The sequence below is a fragment of the Aplidium turbinatum genome, chromosome 3 (assembly GCF_918807975.1).
Source record: "Aplidium turbinatum chromosome 3, kaAplTurb1.1, whole genome shotgun sequence".
NCBI classification, from domain to species: Eukaryota; Metazoa; Chordata; class Ascidiacea; order Aplousobranchia; family Polyclinidae; genus Aplidium; species Aplidium turbinatum.
In genome coordinates this window covers 38,742,215-38,762,732 of record NC_137474.1, presented here as the reverse complement: position 1 = coordinate 38,762,732, position 20,518 = coordinate 38,742,215, and the positions used below count along the sequence as shown (strand labels likewise).

The 20,518-nt window shown below is 37.6% G+C and overlaps 1 protein-coding gene across 1 annotated transcript; it reads left to right on the top strand.

The window, feature by feature from the left end:
* The first annotated feature begins 137 nt into the window (after positions 1 to 137).
* On the top strand, positions 138 to 14,787 carry LOC145766933 (sodium/nucleoside cotransporter 1-like). Its single transcript, XM_082578641.1, has 14 exons — positions 138 to 238; positions 635 to 848; positions 2,185 to 2,374; positions 3,085 to 3,226; positions 4,030 to 4,221; positions 5,317 to 5,458; positions 6,069 to 6,214; positions 7,336 to 7,466; positions 7,637 to 7,808; positions 8,142 to 8,210; positions 8,454 to 8,673; positions 9,395 to 9,493; positions 11,286 to 11,397; positions 14,126 to 14,787. Exons 1-14 carry the CDS (start codon positions 155 to 157, stop codon positions 14,214 to 14,216), a joined length of 2,004 nt encoding a protein of 667 aa, XP_082434767.1. The 5' UTR covers positions 138 to 154; the 3' UTR covers positions 14,217 to 14,787.
* The last annotated feature ends 5,731 nt before the right edge of the window (positions 14,788 to 20,518 follow it).

Here is a 20,518-nt window from a genome sequence, read left to right as displayed (position 1 = left end):
TTTTGTGACATTGTTTCAACGCACGTGTGACAAATTTGCAGAAAAAAATCTATTTAATGAGCCACCCAGCTGATTTCTCCAAATGCTGTTCCGTAGCATATCCAAGCACATGTACTGCATGAACTCTTTTTAGGAAACCAGTGTTTTTAGGGCCATGGATACTAGTTTAAACAGCAACGCCGATATTACTGCTAATAAAAATGAGAACCAAGAAGCAGAAAATTCAAGCAATACGAAAGTAAGACGTGTGAATGTACCAACACAAAAACGTGATTACACATGCACTACACAATAACTAAGCTAAGCTCAAACTTTGAGCGCGATAATTTTTGTCCAGAAGTTGAATTTTTTATTTTGCATGTTAAGTTAATTTCAACAACATGGTCCTGTGTTTTGCCATGCTAGACTGGTAGTCACTACCTGGTCTAGCTCCCTGAAGAAGTCAGTCGTATCTGATTGACGAAACGTCGGAATAAGAGCAGATTATCACTTCATACATCGTGTAATAGTTTAACTTAATTTGCACCAGTAGTACGCATCATGTTATTTAACTAAATGCCTGGTGAAGAGCCTCATTCAATTTTCAGAATGTAGCCTATCGTAAAATTAAACTTTCACTGTTTTACTTTTGTAGCAAGATGACGAAAATGCAGTGGATCCTCTGCAAATCAAATCAAACTCGGGTATTGAACCGATGGAAATCGAAGAAAATCAAGAAAAAAATCGAAATAAACGTCAAAACTGGCCTATTTTTAGAATACCCAATACAGTGGTGAATGAAATAAAGGAATGGTACAGGCAAAACAAAGAATTTTGCATTCTAGTGATTGCTCTTCTTTTGTTTAGCGGTGAGTGCACTCAAGTAGACTAAATCTTTTTCTGTTTAAAGATATCAAAGTATTTTAATTATTTTTACGGAAATTTGGGGTTTTTGAATGGCTGAATCAATGTAGGCTATAAACATGGGCTGTCAAAATTCGTTTTGGGCACGACAAACCACCACAACAGGTTGGAAGACTACTGCATATTCTGGGAGTGCTGAAATTTAAGCAAGAGTACAAACATCCTTTGCAAACAAACACTTGAATCGAACAGAGCAAAAACAAAAACAAAGTTTCGAGCTGCTGTGCTAATCCAAGCATAAATCCTGCTCTTCAAGACAACAGATTTCAATGATTACTGTTGGGCACATTGAATTTTTGATGAATTCTATACGTTATGCGACGCAAAACAAGCCATCTTAACGTATTTTACAAATTAACTTGTTCACAATTAAAATGTGCTTGGGACAGCGGATTCTAAAGTGGTCCAAGTCAAAACAGTGATTTTGTGATAATCGAGTTTGGAGATTCGTGCTGTGGTGGACGTCGTCGCTGAAGGTTTGCAATGTATATTAATCTTCATTAGGGCATATACGACCTTTATTAAAATAAAGATTGCAAACCTTCAGTGGCAATGTTTGTCGTAGCATGGGTCTTTGAACTTGATGATCTCAAATCCACTTTTTTAATTTGGGCCACTTTAGAATCAGCTGTCCCTTATTGTTTTCTTTCGTACGGCAGCATACATTTTCAAACTTTAATTTTATGTACGGTACGTTAAAGCTACTTTCTTTGAGGGTGGGCCATGCCAAGGTGCGCGAATTGTCAGTGAAGCAACAAAACAACTTTAGAAATTGGGGTTGTACAGAGTTTGTCTTTTTCTTTACTCAGGTGAACATTGAAACAACTGCTAAAGACATATTCTGACGTAGGCGACTTTTGTTTTAAATTTCTTCAACTGAACTCTCTTTGTATCGCCCCGATAGCTCAGTTAGTTAGGCTCCGGACTTCACTAACGAAGAAGCTGTAAGATCAAGCACGCTGGTTCGACTCCTGGGGTATACAAACAACTCGTTTTGAGGACTGCTCTCCATTCAGCGGCTAGTGGTAGATGAAATAATTCACAGAGAATGGCAATTCAATAATCGGAAACTTCACTCTGTCAAACTCGGTGACAAGCCTGCGTCAGGTTCAAAGCCTCTGCAAGTATGCAAAACTGTCAGGAATAAAGTCTTAAAGAAACTTGAATAAGCTCTCAGTCCAGGGATAAAAATTCCCTCAATCAATTCATGCTTTTATGCATTTATTGTGTCTACTTTCATGATGAAATACAGGCTAATCTAGTAGTCACGTTTCATTTCAGGGTTGACAACATACATGACGGTTGTTTTGATATGGAATTTTGAAAGAGCCACAACACTTCTTGTCATTTGGTGCTTGTTTGTGGGTTACAAAGGCTATGCATTCATTCGTGATAAATTCGGCCAAAAGATTTTAGACTTTATGAAACCTGTATTTGGTGTCATCCAGAAAAACGCAATGTGGTTGAAATGGTACGTTTCTTTCAAAGACTTTAGAAATTTGAATTTTTCTCATAGTGTGAGTTCGACAACAATAGATCTTTTGGGTGGTGGAAATGCGACTAAAAATATTTGATCTAATGCGTTGTACTTTTTAAAGCTACTTTATGTTGTAAATAAGTACTGTAAATGAATAAGAACCTTGAATGGATGTGTGTTGGTGTTTTAAGCTTTGCACAGTCCATAATAGTTAACTTTTCTTTTAAAAAATAAATGTTCCTAGGCAGCCACCTTATCTGGTCCAGATCTTTACCAGATCGGGTACGGATTTGACCAGATATTTACCAGATCTGGGCCAGATAAAAAGGCTGTCTTGCTTGTTTCTTTAGTTGAGACGATATACACTAGTAGGCCTATATAAGCCAGGGGCGTAGGCAGCACAAAATTTTGGGGTAAGGGAGCAAATCAATATTATTGCAGACTTCAGTGAGCGCGGCAACGCATCGGCGAAGGCAAAGCAACGGGTAGGTCTCGGGGTCCTCCCCCAGCAAATTTTTGAAAAGAATACCTTAAAATTGCGCATTCTGAGAGTACTTTCAGCTTAAATTAATAGGAAAATTCTGTCAAAAGATGCTGTAACACAGGTTGAAATGTTTATTTTAAATTTTTTTGGAGGGGGTGGAATTTCCCCTTTTCCCCTAACTACGTGCCTGATATAAGCAATCTAATAGTTTCTCCGATAGGGTTGTTATTGCACTTCTTGTGATTGGGTCGGCAGTTTGGATTGCACTGGATACTTCAAAGCGACCAAATCAACTGATTTCTGGAGCAGGGTATTTGATATTCTTGTTCTGCCTCTTTCTCATTTCCACCCACCCTTCCGAGGTATGACAATGTCGGACTGTTTTGAACACATATTTCGGAATATTTTGTGTTGTCGACGATTTTTTTCTTTTCATTCCGTTTTGTCTTGAATTAAATCACTTCAAAAATAGTTTTGTTCTGATCAGAATTCATTTCAAACAGTCCTGATACAAATAAACGACCAATTATTTAACTAAGCAACAGTTAGTTAGTTGTGTTACTTTTTAACAGCAAAAACTGACTTTAAAATCCATTACTTTTGCTGTTAAATGAAACAGGTGAATATAACAAGTTGAGCTGTTAGGCAGGTTGGAAGTCAATTCACCTTGTGGCCGAGTGGTTAGCACGTTGGGCTCGCAGTCGAGAGCCTGCGAGTTCGACTCCAGCCACCCGCACTTGCTGTTGTTTCTCTGGGCAAGAAACTTTACGGTGATAATTGCCTCTACCCAGTGATCGATTTCGAGTAATGGGTAGTACCAAATTTAAGTCATAAGTAGAGTAGACAACCGGAAACAGACATTGTCGTCGGCTGCAGCGTGAGTCAGGTGTACGCCGGAAGGCGCACACCGATGCATAGCGCTCAAGTCCGCTTTCCCGCAATGCAGGATAAAGATATGAAAAACAAACAAACAAACTTTTCTCAGTAATATGAATATGAAATGCAAAAATTTATAAAAACCTTCATAAGCTGCATACTGTATATGTAGAATAACTACATTAAAAAATGGAAAAGTTTATTATTTTTTAACTTTGATACTGCGTAATAAAATCATTTTTTACTTTTATGCTTCTATTTGAAATTGCAATTAAGTTTTACAATGCAGGTGAAATGGAGGCCTGTTTTCTGGGGACTCTTCATCCAAATATGTCTCGCTCTGATTATTTTACGAACAAAAGGTGGATTTGACGCTTTCGATTGGCTTGGAAGATTAATTCAAAATTTCTTGGACTTTACCAACACTGGTGTGATATTTTTATATGGAACTGGATATGCAGAGCATTTGTTTGCGTTCAAGGTATAGCTTTGTGGAAATCTATTTGTAGCCTACTAGTAACATTTTCGAATGTTCTGTGAATTTTCGTGAAAACAAAGCTATGCTAATTTATTTCTACACCTACGTTTGCTTAATATTACAGGTTTCTCTTTTGCATGTTTTTAGCACCTTTTTGACTAAAATTGGTGAAACAATCTGTAAACTTTACTTTGATATAGTGATTCAACCTACTTGAGTTCACATTAAAGGCATACTAAATGAAATTTTCAAACGGAAATTAAGCATTAAAATGCGTAAACTGAACATTCAAGAATACATTTAAAAAAAATTACCGAAAAAAATTTGTTTTCAATGGCACTGGCAAGGCCCAAAGTCCAATGTTTCATTTATTTTTAATTTTTTCAAAATGACCAAAAAGTGGAAACACTCCTGGAGGATACGTCATTATCGACAGCAATAAAAACCCCATAAACATTGGCTGATTTGGCTCGTAAAAACACGAGAAATATACGTGTATTACACGAGTTTCCTCAGAATTTCACGTGTTTTTCACGACCAATGTTTATAGGGAAAAGCCACGTTACCACATCTGATGTTTTAACATCAGATCTGATGTTTTGAGCAAACTGTCTGATGTTTTGATGTTGAAATCTGATGTTTTGATGTACATACATACATAGCCTATAGTTAAATCGCCCGCAGTAACAACTATTGCTCGATCAGCTGACTGGTAGTCTATAGTGACCTAGACTGTACAGTCACACGCTTCGCTGCTCACGCCCATTCCCGTTTTAAAAGCTCTGACAAAACCACAAGCGGAATGCTGATCAGACCGCAATGCGGAAAATTTTTATTGAAAATCGCTTTATGATACCATGTTAAGGACAAAGAACGTGTACAATCGCCAAGTCAGGTTTTCTTTAGTATCCCTTTAAGACCTACATATTTTTTTTTCTACATTAGAGTCTCATGGGTAGGTGTTTTTCTACTAACCGCCTTGGCTTGTTGATGTTTGTCAAAATTAGACTGAGAGGCTACTAGAGAAAAGTCGAATTTTGGCACCATCATCATCAATGGGCATAATAACGCTGTTAATAATTTATTATGATATTATAGATTCTCGCAATCGTGATATACTTCAGTGCCTTTGTTTCTGTGATGTACTATCTTGGAGTTGTGCAATGGATACTTCTCAAGCTTTCTTGGTTGATGCAAATTACTCTTGGAACATCAGCAACTGAAACAATAGTGGCAGCAGGTATTGAATGGATTGTCGATTGTAAGTTTTTGCAAGCTTTGGTGTAATTTATAATTATTTTGCAGTATAAGTTGGTGTAATATTTTGTAATATTTTGGTGTATAATTATTTGGCTAGTGACGACTTGCTCAATTACTCTAATCAAAGTGAACGTGAAATGTCAATAGTAGGCTATACAAGAAAATGAAGGATAGGTTTTCCAAAAGTCGTTCAGCCAACTCATCACAAAACTCAACAACTTTGTTGCGGAAAAATTGCGGCAGGCTTTTGTTTCTAAATTCCCAGACCGGTTCAGTTTGCTCATTCGCCACTGCCCACAACAACTAAAAGTTTGTAAAATGTAAAAGTTGCCGCCCAATTTAATTGCCAACGCAAATAATGCGTTTCAAACAGTAGCCTAATGTCCAGCTTCGACGGACTTACTATAAATGAGAATGCCATTTAGCTGCTAAACATGTAGCCTTTTAGTATAATTTAATACCTGGGGAACCGTCTCATTTTTGTAAGTTATTTACAAGCTTGGCTCAAATTTTCTTGGCTTATTAAAATCCTTGGCTCAAATTTTCTCTTATATCTGTTTTAATGATAACTAGGCATTCGTATATTTTAGCAAACATATTCATCGGTCAAACCGAAGCTCCTCTTCTAATCAAACCGTTCATAAAAGATCTCACGTCATCGGAATTATTCGCAGTCATGGTTTGTGGGTTTGCAACTGTGGCTGGGTCAACACTGGGAGCTTATCTAAGTTTTGGTGTAAGTTTGCAGTCACCTTGTTGGCCAATGCAGTAGGCTACTCAGTGTTAAAATAAAGTTCATGAATGATATTAAGAATTCATAAGCTGTTCATGATATAGCCAACAATCATTAGATTGCGAAGAAAGACGTTCTTCCCGGCTATCAGCACAAGGCTGATTACTCACTAGCACAGCGAGCAGCAGTAACGCTTCGCTAACCAGAACGGTGTAGCTTCCACGCTAGCCATAAAGACCTCCAATTAAACGTTTAAGTTATTTTGGCAGCCGATTGTAGCATCGAATAGACAGCGATAGACACGTGTTTCGCCCATGAGGCTGGGCTCATCAGTATCGCACCGTATTCAAGCCACCGTACTGAATACGGTGCGATACTGATGAGCCCAGCCTCATGGGCGAAACACGTGTCTATCGCTGTCTATTCGATGCTACAATCGGCTGCCAAAATAACTTAAATCATTAGATTATTATCCTACGGTCACATTATTTGCAGAAACGTAGTTGAGTTTCGAGCGACAAAGTAGCTTCTTTCTCTTGCTTATGAGACAGAAATTCAGGCAACATCTGCCAATTGCTGCAACCAGTGCAATGTCTTCATATCAGGGTCTATGAGATCCACCTACTCTGCAGGTCGAAACGCTGGACAATGATTTATGATGGGCAGTGTTGTTTGAGATTCGACAAAGTAGCTAATGTGTAACTTCACTGTTGTTTCAAGGGGGTAAGCGTATTTGAAAGGTTCATTGGTAACATTTATTTTGGGCGTAAAAAATAATCTAAAAAAAAGCAAACCAGTAAAATATTGAATTTTAAATAAGAAGTCGTTGTTTTTTTTGTATTGTAAGTTAGAAGTCTATTCTGTGCAATGGCTGAATAGGTCATTGTTTTAAATGTGTAGCAGATATAGTAATGTTACTTATTGTTGCATGCCAATTCAGAATGTGCACTGCAGTAATTCCGCAAAGTGGCTTCAAAAACAAACGCATTTCTGATATTTTGTACACAGTTTACCCGGGTAGGCTACTTGGCAGTGACATGTTTGATTTTGTCGCGCTTCACTAACAAAGCTTATTCTTGCCTTCAATTTTGTGCTATGTCTGACTTAGCTTGTGTGTTTTTCAGATTGATCCTGTCCATCTCATCGCGGCTTGTGTTATGTCCTCTCCTTGTGCATTAGCTGTGGCAAAACTAGTTTCACCTGAAACACAAAAGTCAAAATTTACTAGTTCTAGTGTAATTGCACTAGAAACAGGGTAACTATACTTTTGTAATGTTTCAATGTTTTTGAATACGGAAAAGCTTGGGTGCTCATTAGCACAATATCTACTGGCCTATATAACACTGTCAATTCTTGCTACACTCGACTGCCGAGAAACATAATGTTACCTACGTAAAATATTTTTCCATATTTTTTTCATTTTAGGGCTGGTGAAAGAAACGTGATTGATGCTGCAGCGCAAGGGGCTTCAGTTGCCATCTTTTTAGTTTTAAACATTGGAGCAAATTTGATCGTCTTTCTTTCGCTACTGGCTTTGTTAAATGCAATACTGAGCTGGTTTGGAGGGATGGCAGATTTCCCGCAGCTTAGCTTCGAGGTATGCTGTTACCTTCACCCTTTGAATAAGTTTAGATTATTATTTAACTGCTTTTATTTTTTCATATGTATAATAAAATAAAAATGATAAAAAATTGCTATCACGCATTATCAATTCACATCAATGACTATGTCAATGGGTTTAGGATCATAGCCTTGCATCTGAAGAGAAAAACTCTTTTTTTTTTACTTATTGTGTTTCACATAGGCTACTATTTTACTGTAGGTTATGGTTTCCCGGTTAAATTTTCCAATGTCTTACAATCATGCTAGATCCTTTGTTTTTTGTACCAAACTTTACCTTTCGATTTTTCGCACTATGCATTTTTTGCAGTTAATTTGTTCCTACATATTCATACCTATTACCTACTTGATGGGAATAGAATGGGCTGACTGCTTTAAGGTAAGAGGTAGACTATAAGTTGCCTAATAGCTGCTATGAGTGGTAGCATGTTAATGTGCATCCTAGTCTAGCCAACACATAAATATCTAAGTTGCATAGACCAGATCGGAAAATGGGAGTGAAGGGCATTTAATTCCTTTTCCTCAAAAATGATATAAAAAGTGTTTGTTAAAAAAATCTACTCATGAATGAAAGCATGATTGTCGCTATAATTAACCAATTACAATTTAATTTCTTGTGCAGTGCGCTGAGTTGTTGGGTGTTGACATATTTCTCAATGAATTTGTCGCTTATGACTTACTGGGAGCGATGAATAAAGCAAGAGACGCAGGAACCATCCCAAGAGTTGATCCAATTTCAGAATCAGTTAATTGGATAAGTGAGAGATCAGAAACTATCATGACCTTCGCCCTGTGTGGATTTGCCAACGTGAGCTCAATTGGAATTGTTCTTGGTGGATTAGGTAAGTGTAGAAATACTTTTTTAAAGGTGGTCCCATTCTTGATTCAAGTGTCGGGTAGGCTATGAGTAGATAAGGTTCTCACTGTACTAAGCTTTCGGCACTAAGGAGAATAGGGTGGCCAGTTCTTTTCTCTCGGCCACCTTTACTTCAGCAACTACGCCCACCCAATTTATTACACCCTAGGTAGAGGTGAGCGGTGTTTTGTGAACAACCAGCATAAGCCGGGAGTCGAACCAGGTTTGCATAATTGGAAAACCAACGCCTTATCCGTTGCGTCATCCCATCGGTAGAAACACTTTAAAAAAGTTATAAACTATTTCTCGCAAAATTTTTAAAAAAGAAATTGAATTAATTCGCAGTAGCCTACTGTCAAACAAATTAAATATAATTTAAAGGTTTCCAAACACTGGACCCTCAACTTTGCTGATGTATTTGTCTATGCTTAGGCTACCTGCTTTCTCGAAGTATGGCCATTGGCCAACTACTTTAAAGTTCTTAGCAGTCACCTATATGTCTTTCATAGCCAAGTTTTAACTGGCGAATTTACAATTTTTCCAGAAAAAATGCCATAATGTTAAATATGAGTCATAATGGCACGCTCCGGAGCAATTGGAAGGTCTCCTCACTTTTACAGTCTCGTTTTACAAGGAGTTACACCCATGAGATGTTACACTCCTGTTCCCATTGGCAACACTTTGTGAGAATTTGTATTGTTTTGTAGGAAGTTTAGCTCCGAGCAGAAGAGGAGAAATGGCGGAGGTTGTTGTTAAGGCGATTTTAGTTGGAATTGCTGTGAATGTCCTAAACGGATGTGTTGCAGGTAATGCCTGTGCTTGTTTCATAAACAATTGGGTGGTAAAAGCTCAAGGGCATAACCGTAGGAGATGATGGGGCAGGGGGGAGGGGCGGTCACTCCCCCGCTGAAAAAGAAACGTTGCGAATTTGGGCAAAAATGTCCAGTGATTTGGGCAAGTCAATCTTACCATGATGTTTCGACGTCTCACTAGTTTATAGACTTTACATGATTGTTATAAGTTAATTTATGAGATGCTTTGATATTTTCCAATGAATGTAAAATGCGTTATCATCGATTTTGGAAACAATAGCATGTGATATTGCAATTTGAGCAAAATGATAAGTTTCAGTTCCACAACTGCAAAAAGTAACTGTAAAAAAGCACAGTTGGCAAACAAAAGTAAGCTTATCATTGATTTTCGTTAGATTGCTATAGATTCATTGATTGAATCTTTATCCTTGGACTGGGAAAGCTTCTTGCAGAGCTTAATCCTGGCAGTTTCGCATACTTGTACAGTAGAGGCTTTGAACCATTGACGCAGGCCCGGGGACGCAGGAGCTAACCATGTCAAATGTAAGTAAGTGTATTCCAAAATAAACGTGCAATTGAAAGATTTGTAATATCCACGAATTTCCCCAATTGCGCAATTACGCAGTAGGAATATTTCCTTAAACCGCAAAATCCTTGCTCTTAATCACGATTTTCGTCGGTATGTTTGAAGTTGTTATAGTTTTCAACTGAAATTAATATTTTGTGAAGTAGACGCAAGTAGCCTACCGGTAGCTACAAGTGATTACCACCAAAAATATATATATTCAGACTTAAAGAGTGGGAATTAAATTCAGAATCAGAATTAAATTCGTGGTTAGGGAAATCACCATAAATAAGTTGTCATTTTAGTTTTTTTCAATGTAAATTCACCAATACTGAGTTTTTGGACTATCTTCATAATGAAAAGATTGAGCTACTTTTGGTCTGACCTTTTATTGAAGTTCGGCTGGAGTTTTTCAAGTAATCTGGCGCCATGGATATTCAGCAATTGTTATCCAGTTATTGCTGAAGTCTCGATTCAAATTGTTGTTGAATCCAGTTATGCTTAATATATATATTTTTGTGCCACACAAGAGTGTTTCAATTTGATGGTTTATTTAATGGGGACACAGACACTAGACAGGTCTAAATGCAGGTTAAATTTAAGTTAGCCTTGTTTTGCTGGTGTACGTTTTGTTTCCTGTTTTTTCTTACTCGGCCAAGTTGACGACTTTAGAGTTATTATTAGACTGCACTACCTCAGAAGTTGTGAGTAGTTTTGTGTTTTTGAAAATATATAGGCTATTCAAAGACAAAATTTGGGAAAACTTTGAAAAATTTGGGTAAATTTTGTTCGCTCCCCAAAATGTTTTACATTCTTACGGCTATGCTCAAGGGCGAAACACCATGGAAACTAGGATGGGCTGCTCCTGCTTTCCAATAACATCCCTGCATAGTCTGCTGCACAAATATGGGTATAGCGTGATAAAAGGATGAGCTTTGAATCACAACTGCTGAAAGGACGACTAAAAGTAGCTCACGCTTTTGCTAAGAAATCGAAAGTGATGATAATACAACTCTTGTTTAACAGTTACATTGATGCTAGCCTATTGGTTTATCTGTGCACTAGCAAGATAAAAACTGTTTTTGTTTTCTTTCTAACAGAGTAACTTCACTTGATTGTCAAAGTCGAGTATAAACAACATTTGTTGAAGCAAAAACCCCTCCATTATAGTTTATATTCTTAATTCTTTTAAACGTATGCTATGAACAATTTACTCTTCAGGCTTTTTATACGAGCCAAGATCTATTGTTTGCGACAAAATGTTGACCACCACAAACTGGAGTTATTCGGTTCCATCCAGATTATATGAATGCTGCTCTAAAGTTTTAAACGGGTGAGTAAAACAGATTTAAAACTGTTAATTAGACTGCAGTTACCGAGGATACACAATACACCTTCTATTAATTATTATCTTTTTTATCCCCTCACCCAAAAAAACAACTGCGTATTTTGATTGGATGTTTTCGTCCAATCTCGCCAGACTGTGAAGTAGACTAGTTGTTAACCATTTTTGTAATGTAATAAACGTTACTGAAAGGTAGCCTCAAACACACGGTTTAATGGATTGAACTAGCTCACCCGAGTGCTCCATAAAAATCGCTGTAGACGACCTAAAGAGCTTTCTCGCTACCAAATCACGACAATCGTTAGTGCCAGCTGCAATTCAACTGCTCAACTCATCCAGCAAGTTTAGTTCTGTTAACGTGTGTATATTGTTTAAATAAAACATTGCTTGCTCACTTTAAATCCACATTGATGTGTTATAATGACAACACAGTTTGCAGCTTCATAGTCTACACAGGGCCGTCACTATCAGTTGGGATCCTGATGTAAATCCATTATTGGGGCTCATTTTTTTGTCCATAATATTCAATTGGACTGCTGTTCTCAGTACAGGAATCATTGCGTTTGTTTCTATTTTATTTTTAATTTTTCGTTTTAAATTTTTTTTAAATTTAGTCATTTGCTTATTCTTCGTCGTGTGAGCCTCTGGGGCCGAGGGTCTATCCTTTCATCATCCCAGATTCATGATGTTTTCGGAATACACTGGAAGCAAAAACGTATCAAAAGGAAATCCGACTCATGACACTTAAAGCCACAAAATCTTTTGCAATGAATGTAATAGACTTACAATCTTCTTGTACAAAAGTTGTAATCGCAGCTTCAATTATCTTCGTATAGCTTTAAATGTTTATGTGTACAGAACAGCAGACACTTAAACATTTTGTTTATGTTCTGATGTTCTGTTTGAATAATGAGGCAAGTAAGTAGGCCTAGTGATTGGAAAGGAAAAAAAAGCTAAAGCTAAGATTTAGCTTACCAAAGACAACAATTGAAATAATACTACTCGAAGGAATGGATCAACACAGATCGTTGTGATACTTCAAATAGAATTAATGGCACGATAGTGTCGTGGGAGAGGAAACATGCTGTACTCAGGCACAAATTTAGGAGGGCAGAGCGTGTAGTTGCTTCAGAACCCCCTTTTGAAGGGCCTCTCGACGTGGAAAAATGTGATTTTGTGTTATTATTATTATTTTCTCTCAGCCTTTGAAGTTTCCGCAAAATGCCTCCTTTCTCTTTCAAGGTTAATTTTTAGTCATAAGGTAGTGACTGAGCTTGGTGTAAAGGCATTAGAGGTGTGGGTGACTTTCAAGTTACCTTGTAAAGTTTTTCACGGGGCCCAACAAAATTTTTGCACGGAGCCCCCCGATCTAAAAGTGCCCCGGCCCCCCATCAGCTAAACCCGGCCCTGGCTGTACTAATAATTCTGTAATAGTTTTATAAAAATCAAATCAAATAGACGTCGCAACTAAGCCTTGCTAACAAAAGGTGAGAACATATGATTATAATCAATACTTGCGCAAATTGAATACATAACACTGGTCTACAAAAAAAAATTTTCTGCGGTTTGGAATTTCACAACTGATTTCAGGTAATTTTGGGGTGCTGAATCCGAATCTGAACTCAGATTTTTACTATCACATCAATTTTTTGAGATATGATAACAAAAATACTTTATTTTTGCCAAAATTGAAAGATTTGGCGTTGCCTTTACTACCAACATATGCAGTGGTTTAGCGAAAGGTTAGTGTTAGACAGGCCAAAACAGCTTAAATAAGGTTACTGAACAAGCATCCTCATAGGCCTGCCTAAATCTTTGTGGTTTCATGGAAAACATTGACGGGGGAGGGGGTCAGTTATACTTTTAGCTTCCCGTTGAGCTTGTTATTACTGCATGGTTAATAATGTTGCTTAGAAAACAAATTGGCATCAAAATTGTAGTTTGTGGGTGTATTTCAGCCACTTATGCACCACATGGTCTGGATTTCTGGATATAGTAGAATGTGTATGTGTGATCATCGCAACGTCAAATTTTCCACTTTTGACAAAAGCAACAATTTGTTGTTATCATATCTCACAAAGCTGACGTGATAGGCAAAATCTGAGGTCAGATTCGGATTCAGCACCCCAAAACTACTCTAACTCAGTTTTTCAAAGTTCATGCGCAAAATCGTGTAGACCAGTATAATTGTTTAGCCCAATAAGAATTAAAGAGCGTAGATAATAATTATATCCTATTCACTTGAACAGAAGTTAACGAATAAAATAAAACATGTTAGTGCAAATTATGCACAGTAATTGACTTGCCTGAAATTTGAAAATTTTCTGCCTTGCTTTTGGACCAGCAAACTGCTTAATGTCTTTTCTCAAATTTAAACTATTAGCTTTGTTTGTTTTCCACCAATATTAGAGACAAACACCTAAGTCATTCTATTGAGACGTAGCTTTGAGGAAAGTTTTTGGTCAGTTTGACTTTGAAAAAGATCTTTCTTTGTGGCAACTGTAATAGCTACATCATGTGTGCCGTACAAACGCGAGAATAAGACGTTACAAGCGATAGCCTACAAGTTTCACAATCCAAAAAGACCCCATTTTTTGGCAGATTTTAAATGAGTAATCTTTTCTTAAGAAAGGCCCGTTGTAGAAAAATCCTGCCACCAGAAAAAATCTTTGCATTTCAGCCGACTCAGAAGGTTTATCTTTATTTGTTTTTTTAGAGGGGAAAATTTTAACGCGACATGCAATTGCTGCAACTACAATTGGAATGAGACAACGTTCTATCTGAACTGTTCGATGACTACTTGCTAAAACAAGCTTGAAAGACTAGGATTTGATTTGTATACATCGTGCAAATGTCAATTGTATTGACTGCATTTTAACGTCGTCTGAAGCATTCCTTTTTGATGAGATTTTAACACTTCAGAACATAGTGAAGTCGTATTGAAGAGACCAAACTGCCGCTATTGAAATAACGCCCAGTTTGGCTGCGGTTGGCAAGCACCAAGTATGTTAGCATCCTCAGGAGTGGAATGATAGACATGTCATTTTAACAATTTCCCAGAAATTGGTGATATGGCATGATTTTTGAAATTAGCTTTTCTTTTTATTGGCAAATCATCTGTATATGACACTTTTGGGTAAAATAATAACTTTGCTCTCGAGTTATTTCGTTCATACGCAGTGACCCAAAATGTCGTTTTGCAGTTGCTTTTTACTTTAGACCACAGCTTTCAGTAACAGGGGCTACAACCCCTTTTCTTTAATCAACAAGTGCTATAGACGGGTTATGTGCATGCATAGGCGCCACTTTTGTCGCTTCTTCCTTTTTCTCGACCTTTGCTATGTTGACGTGTATTGTTTTTCGCTGTGATGGTCAGAAATAAAAACAACTGAACTGAACTGAGTTCTTGCTTGTTGTAACAGTCGAATTCTACAAGATCATAAACTGACCTTGCATCCAACAACTGTGCTTCTCGCCTGACAAGAACGGCTCCAAGGTTCAAACTGATTCAAGCTGACTAAAAGTTTATTCAAGTAGCCTACACACGAAGACACTTACTTGCAATCCACGAACAAATAATCAACCGTCATCAGTATGAAATTTTAGAAAATGTGACCGTCCACTGCTCGAGTCAAAACGCAAAAGGACGATTCCGATAAATGACCAACAGAGATTAAAACTCGTGCGGCTGGAGGTCAATGAAGCGTGACAATTAAACCAAAACATTAAAATTAAAAAGGGATCGCAAAAATCGTTTCTTACACTTGTAAGCTTAAAGGCTATCTCATGTTTGAAAAAAAAGATGTTGGCGTTCTGAACTGGTGGGTAAATGTCGTCATAGAAACAAATTCCTTTTGATTTTCACAGGTTATAATTTTTTAAAAATAAATTTCATTTGATTTTTACAGGTTTTACAAAAACAAATTTCATTTCATTTTTTCAGGTTACTACAGGTTCATCATCATTTTGTTCCTTTCTCGTATGGAAGGTTGGATACAACGCGCCATTGTTCTCGACCATGAGCTGTGCGTACTGCACATTCATAAGTTAATTTTGTCCATTTTGTGATGTTTGTTGTCCAAATCATTCTTGGTCTGCCTTTACTTCTTTTACCGTTTATCTTCCCTTCTATTAATGATCTTTGTAATGAATTTTGCCTTATTGTGTGTCCGAAATACTTCAATTTTCTTCTTTTGACTGTTTGTAAGAGCATTTTGCTTGAATTGAATTTGGAGAGTACTTCATCGTTAGTGATCTTTTGTTTCCATGAAATTTTTAACATTTGCCTGTATGTCCAGAGCTCGAAGGCATCGATCCGTTTCTCCATTTTTTGTGACATTGTCCAAGTTTCAGAATTGTATAAAAGGGTCGACCAGATATAGCATTTTAAGATCCTGAGACGAGTTGATAAATTTAAACGTTGATTGGTTAAAATATTTTTCATTTTTCCAAATGTAGTTCTTGCAATTTCTATTCGTCTAAGAATTTCATGGTCACACCTCCCATCTTCAGTTATTAAATGACCAAGATATGAAAAAGATTTTACTTTTTGTATAATTTCGTTGTCAATATATGGTGGGTGAAACTAGAATGGGTGAAACACCAGTGTCACAGGTGTTGGCATCAATTTGCTTGGTTTCGATGTGAACATTCTAATTGAGGCTTTGTGATAACGGATGGAGGTAGCTTTTCGTAATTCTGAGTTTTTTTTGCAGATTAGATTATGGTGATAATATTTAATATCTTTTCAGGAATTACAGGTTTAAAGGTTTTTTTTGCAGATTAAATTACAGTTATAATATTTAATATCTTTTCAGGAATTATCGATTCATTACTTTTGCATGTTTTTCAGACCTTCTGATGATCCGTTAGGTGAAACGCGCTGTTAAGGCCTCAGATAGTAATAACTATATTTGGTTTTAGTAAAGAGGTGACTTTCTACGACCGTAGACAGATAAAACCAAGCAACCACACGGCACTTAACATAATACATTAAACTGAACGTAAAGTACAAACGTTTTTGACTATACACATGTTAGCCCATTTCAAGTAACGAAAAATAACTGATTTTTTTATTTAGTTATTTTTCGTTACTTGAAAAGGGCTGACATGTGTATGGCCGAAAACGTTTCTACTTTATGTTCAGTTTAATGTATTATATTAAATGCTGTGTGGTTACTTGGTATTATCTGTCTATTTATGCAAATTGTTGGCTCGTTGTAATGTCCTCAATGCAGTGGTTTTGCACACGCAAAGGGTTGGTAAACAGATAAAAGCATTGCTGAAATTCTGAACAAGCTTGAGGCAGAAAAGTAAGAAAAAGCTCTCAATGAGAAAACTAGGCTCAATGAGAGATGTTTATATATGATGGACTCAGACAGCAAATCAACCGTTTTTATATTGATTCAACGTCTGCAGACTTTGCAGGCCCGGATTTAGGGGGGAAGAGGGTGCAAATGCCCCGGGCCCCTTAGGTGGAAAAAATGTGATTTTGTGTTATTAATTCTTTCAGCCTTTGAAGTTTCTGCAAACTGCTGTGTAGTGCTGGATTAATGCTACTGTAGACGTAGAGGTGGTTTTTGTACGGGGCCCCCAAACTAAACGTGCCCCGGGCCCTCCATCAGCTAAATCCGGCCCTGAGACTTTGAATTAATGTATAAAAAACGGTTGATTTGCTATGTGCAGACTGAGCTCAATGAGCCGGATAGATAATTACAGATTAGGCCAGGGGTCACCAAACTACGTCCCGCTGGCCAGAACCGGCCCGCGAACTGATTTCATCCGGCCCGCCACGTACTGTGGAAATTACAGCTGCACTACAATTCTGTACATGTGCTTCCCTTGGCATTAGCAACCGTCTTTGGCTTTGCCTTTTTGTGTAATAGAGACTTCTTTGATTTCGCTCTTGTAGTTCGTTGTTGTATGTTGAATTTGTACATTTTTCCACCAGGCAGCCTACATGTTGGTGTTCAGTTTTTATCATTAAACCATCTCAGATGGAGACAGCCTAGGCCAAATTTGGAAAAATGTAATGTTTTTTTCAAGAGCACGATGCCCTGTAGGTTGTAGTGTATCACAGCAGAGGATAACTTTTCCAGCAACCTTTCGATTTTCATCACAACTTTGCTCTTTGCTATTCCACCACTGACTTTGTTATTTTATTGTGTTCAATTCAAGTCAATGGAGATTCTAAATAGTGGCAGGCCTATATCTTTTCGCAATTTGCATCCGGCCCACAGCTGTTAATCTCGCAGCAATCCGGCCCTCAAATAAAAAAGTTTGGTAACCCCTGGGTTAGGCTACAAGGGCAAGTAGGCTACATGCCGATTTAATTTGAGTTTAAGATCTTGCGCTTATTGTTAAGCCTGAGTGTACATTTGAATATACAGTATAGTAGAACTCGCCTACAGTGACACTTTAATGGACCTTCGAAAACGTGTCACAACATCAATATATTGTCATTCTGGGTTTGTAGTTTATGAATCAATGTAAAAAAAACAACTGATGTTTGTTTATCTTTATCCTGCATTGCGGGAAAGCGGACTTGAGCGCTATGCATCGGTGTACGCCTTCCGACGTACACCTGACCCACGCTGCAGCCGACGACAATGTCTGTTTCCGGTTGTCTACTCTGCTTATGACTTAAATTTGGAACCACCCATTACTCGAAATCAATCACTGGGTAGAGGCAATTATCGTAAAGTTTCTTGCCCAGAGAAACAACAGCAAGTGCGGGTGGCTGGAGTCGAACACGCAGGCTCTCGACTGTGAGCCTAACGCGCTAACCACTCGGCCACTGCTGCCGACAATGTGCTGGCTTGGCCAAAACGTAGACAGAATCCGGTTGACGCTTGTGCTCATTGTCAAAGAACTGATGCACTACAACGCCAAGAAAGAAGGACTGATTTGCTGACTGGGAAGGGAGAATAAATGCATGGACAACACATGAAACCGCATTCAAACAAAAATCGCACCCAAACAAAAATATAATGACCATTGACCATTGCGTACTAGGGTTATTCAAAAAAACACTTTTTTGTCAAATTTCAGTGGGGACCCCCTGGAATTGTTAGGTTGCGTCTAAAAACCCCACAAACCAAATCTGAGCACGTTTGGTTCAGTATTAACCGTGCAACGTCAATTTGAAAATTTAGATTTTGGTTAAAATTTCCGAAAATTTTTTTATCCCCCCCCTTGAAAAAAAATTTTTTTTTAACTGTTTTTGCATTGCTTGCAATGGAATAGCTGTAAACAAACCTGTTAACGGTTTAAAAGCGAGTAGTCATGGTATAAATGTCACATTTTAACAATAGTTGTGAGGTTGTTTTATGCGAAAAATGGCTTTTTTGCATGTTTTCATGAACTTCAAATAAGTTGTTGAATGTTGATACAATGTGTGAATATTAACTGCACCATTTTTTGATCTTTGACATCACAAACCATTGTGAGTTGTCTCTCTCTTGTATAACATTATGTTGAGCTTCAAGTCTTGTGTGTAACGGGTAAGCTGCAGTCAACTAATCTTTTTGATTTTCTCATTTAGATATTATTCTAAAACAAAGATTTGTGAAAAATGATAGCTAGAGTTTGTTCCTGATTGCATAATTACTGTACAGTGCTGTAATTCTGCAAATTGGTTTATCTGCTGCCATGCATTCCACGCGTTCAAAAGATGTGGAAGTATTTTTAATCGGAAAGCCCAAAGATCAACCATTCTCTCAGTTACAATTGCCAACAAAGAGAGCTGTTTTACAAAGGTTTCTTTCCTATTTGAAAATTCAGAAAAAGCCAAGACAGGATGCTGTGGCCACAACATGCAGTGAGATTGAATTTCTGTGGAAAAAGATCTCTGGAGGATCCACACCTGAATATTCCTGTTTTCAGACCAGGAAAATAATCAAACTAAAACTGAACAAATTGTGGAACGAGCACAGAAAAATTGAAGCACAGGCTCGTAAACATCCCAAACAAGGTAATACGAGAAAAGAACAGTTTGACACTGATTTGGATACCCTTTTTGATATAGCAAAAGCAAATATTAAAGAAAAACTTAATAAAGAAGACTATGCTTTCGTGAAAGATCAACAAGACCAGCGAAAGTCTACATTTGGATGCAAAGATAAAGCATTGGAAAAACGCCTTCTGCGGAAAAGAAGAGCAGAAGAAGTTGAACTGGGAAGGAAAAACAAATCGGTGAAGGAGATGGAAATATTAAATTCTGTGGAGACTGACCTTGCTTTCTTAAGCAACAGTGATACTGATGCCAGTTCAAGCTGTGTGAGCAGAGAAGATTGGGAAGGTACATCCAACATGCCAGCGAAACCACAATCTGTTTCCTTAGAAGTGCCAAGGCAGATAACTAAACTGCCACAAGTCATAGCAGCTGCTGATCGCCATAAGATCTCAAGTAATGCATTAAATGATGTTTTGGCTGCATTAATTAGAGAATGCCATGGCGATGTTAACGATTTTGTTTTGAGTACCAGCACCACATTAAGAGCAAGACAAGTTGTTCGCTCAACTGAATTCGAAAAAATCAAGGAACAATTCAAAAATACATTAAAATCAGAATTCTTCGCCATACACTGGGACGAAAAATTGCTAAGAGAAGGCAACGACTTTCAAGCAACAGAACACATTGCCATATTATCCAGCCATGGTGATGCAGTAAAGTTGCTGGGTACTACGAAGTTAGAAAGTGGATCAGGCTTGAATCAAGCTATGTCGATTAAAAATATGCTTGATGACTGGGATATAGAAGAATTGTGTGTGGCAATGTGTTTCGACACTACGTCATCCAACACTGGGAAGTTTAACGGAGCATGCATTTTGTTAGAAGGCTTACTCGATCATCCACTGTTGTGGACTGCATGTCGACATCACATTCTTGAAGTGGTCCTTTCCCGAATTCTTAAAAAGACTTTTGGTGAATCCAGTGGTCCAAAGGTTGAGGTGTTTGAAATTTTGAAAAAGAAATGGCCATCTCTAGATTTAACAAGGAATACGATACACATGCCAGAAACGGAAAGTGATCAATTCCAAGAAGATGTCTGGACAGCTCACATGTCACTCGTTAAAATTCGTGATGAAGATTCGTACATTCCACAAG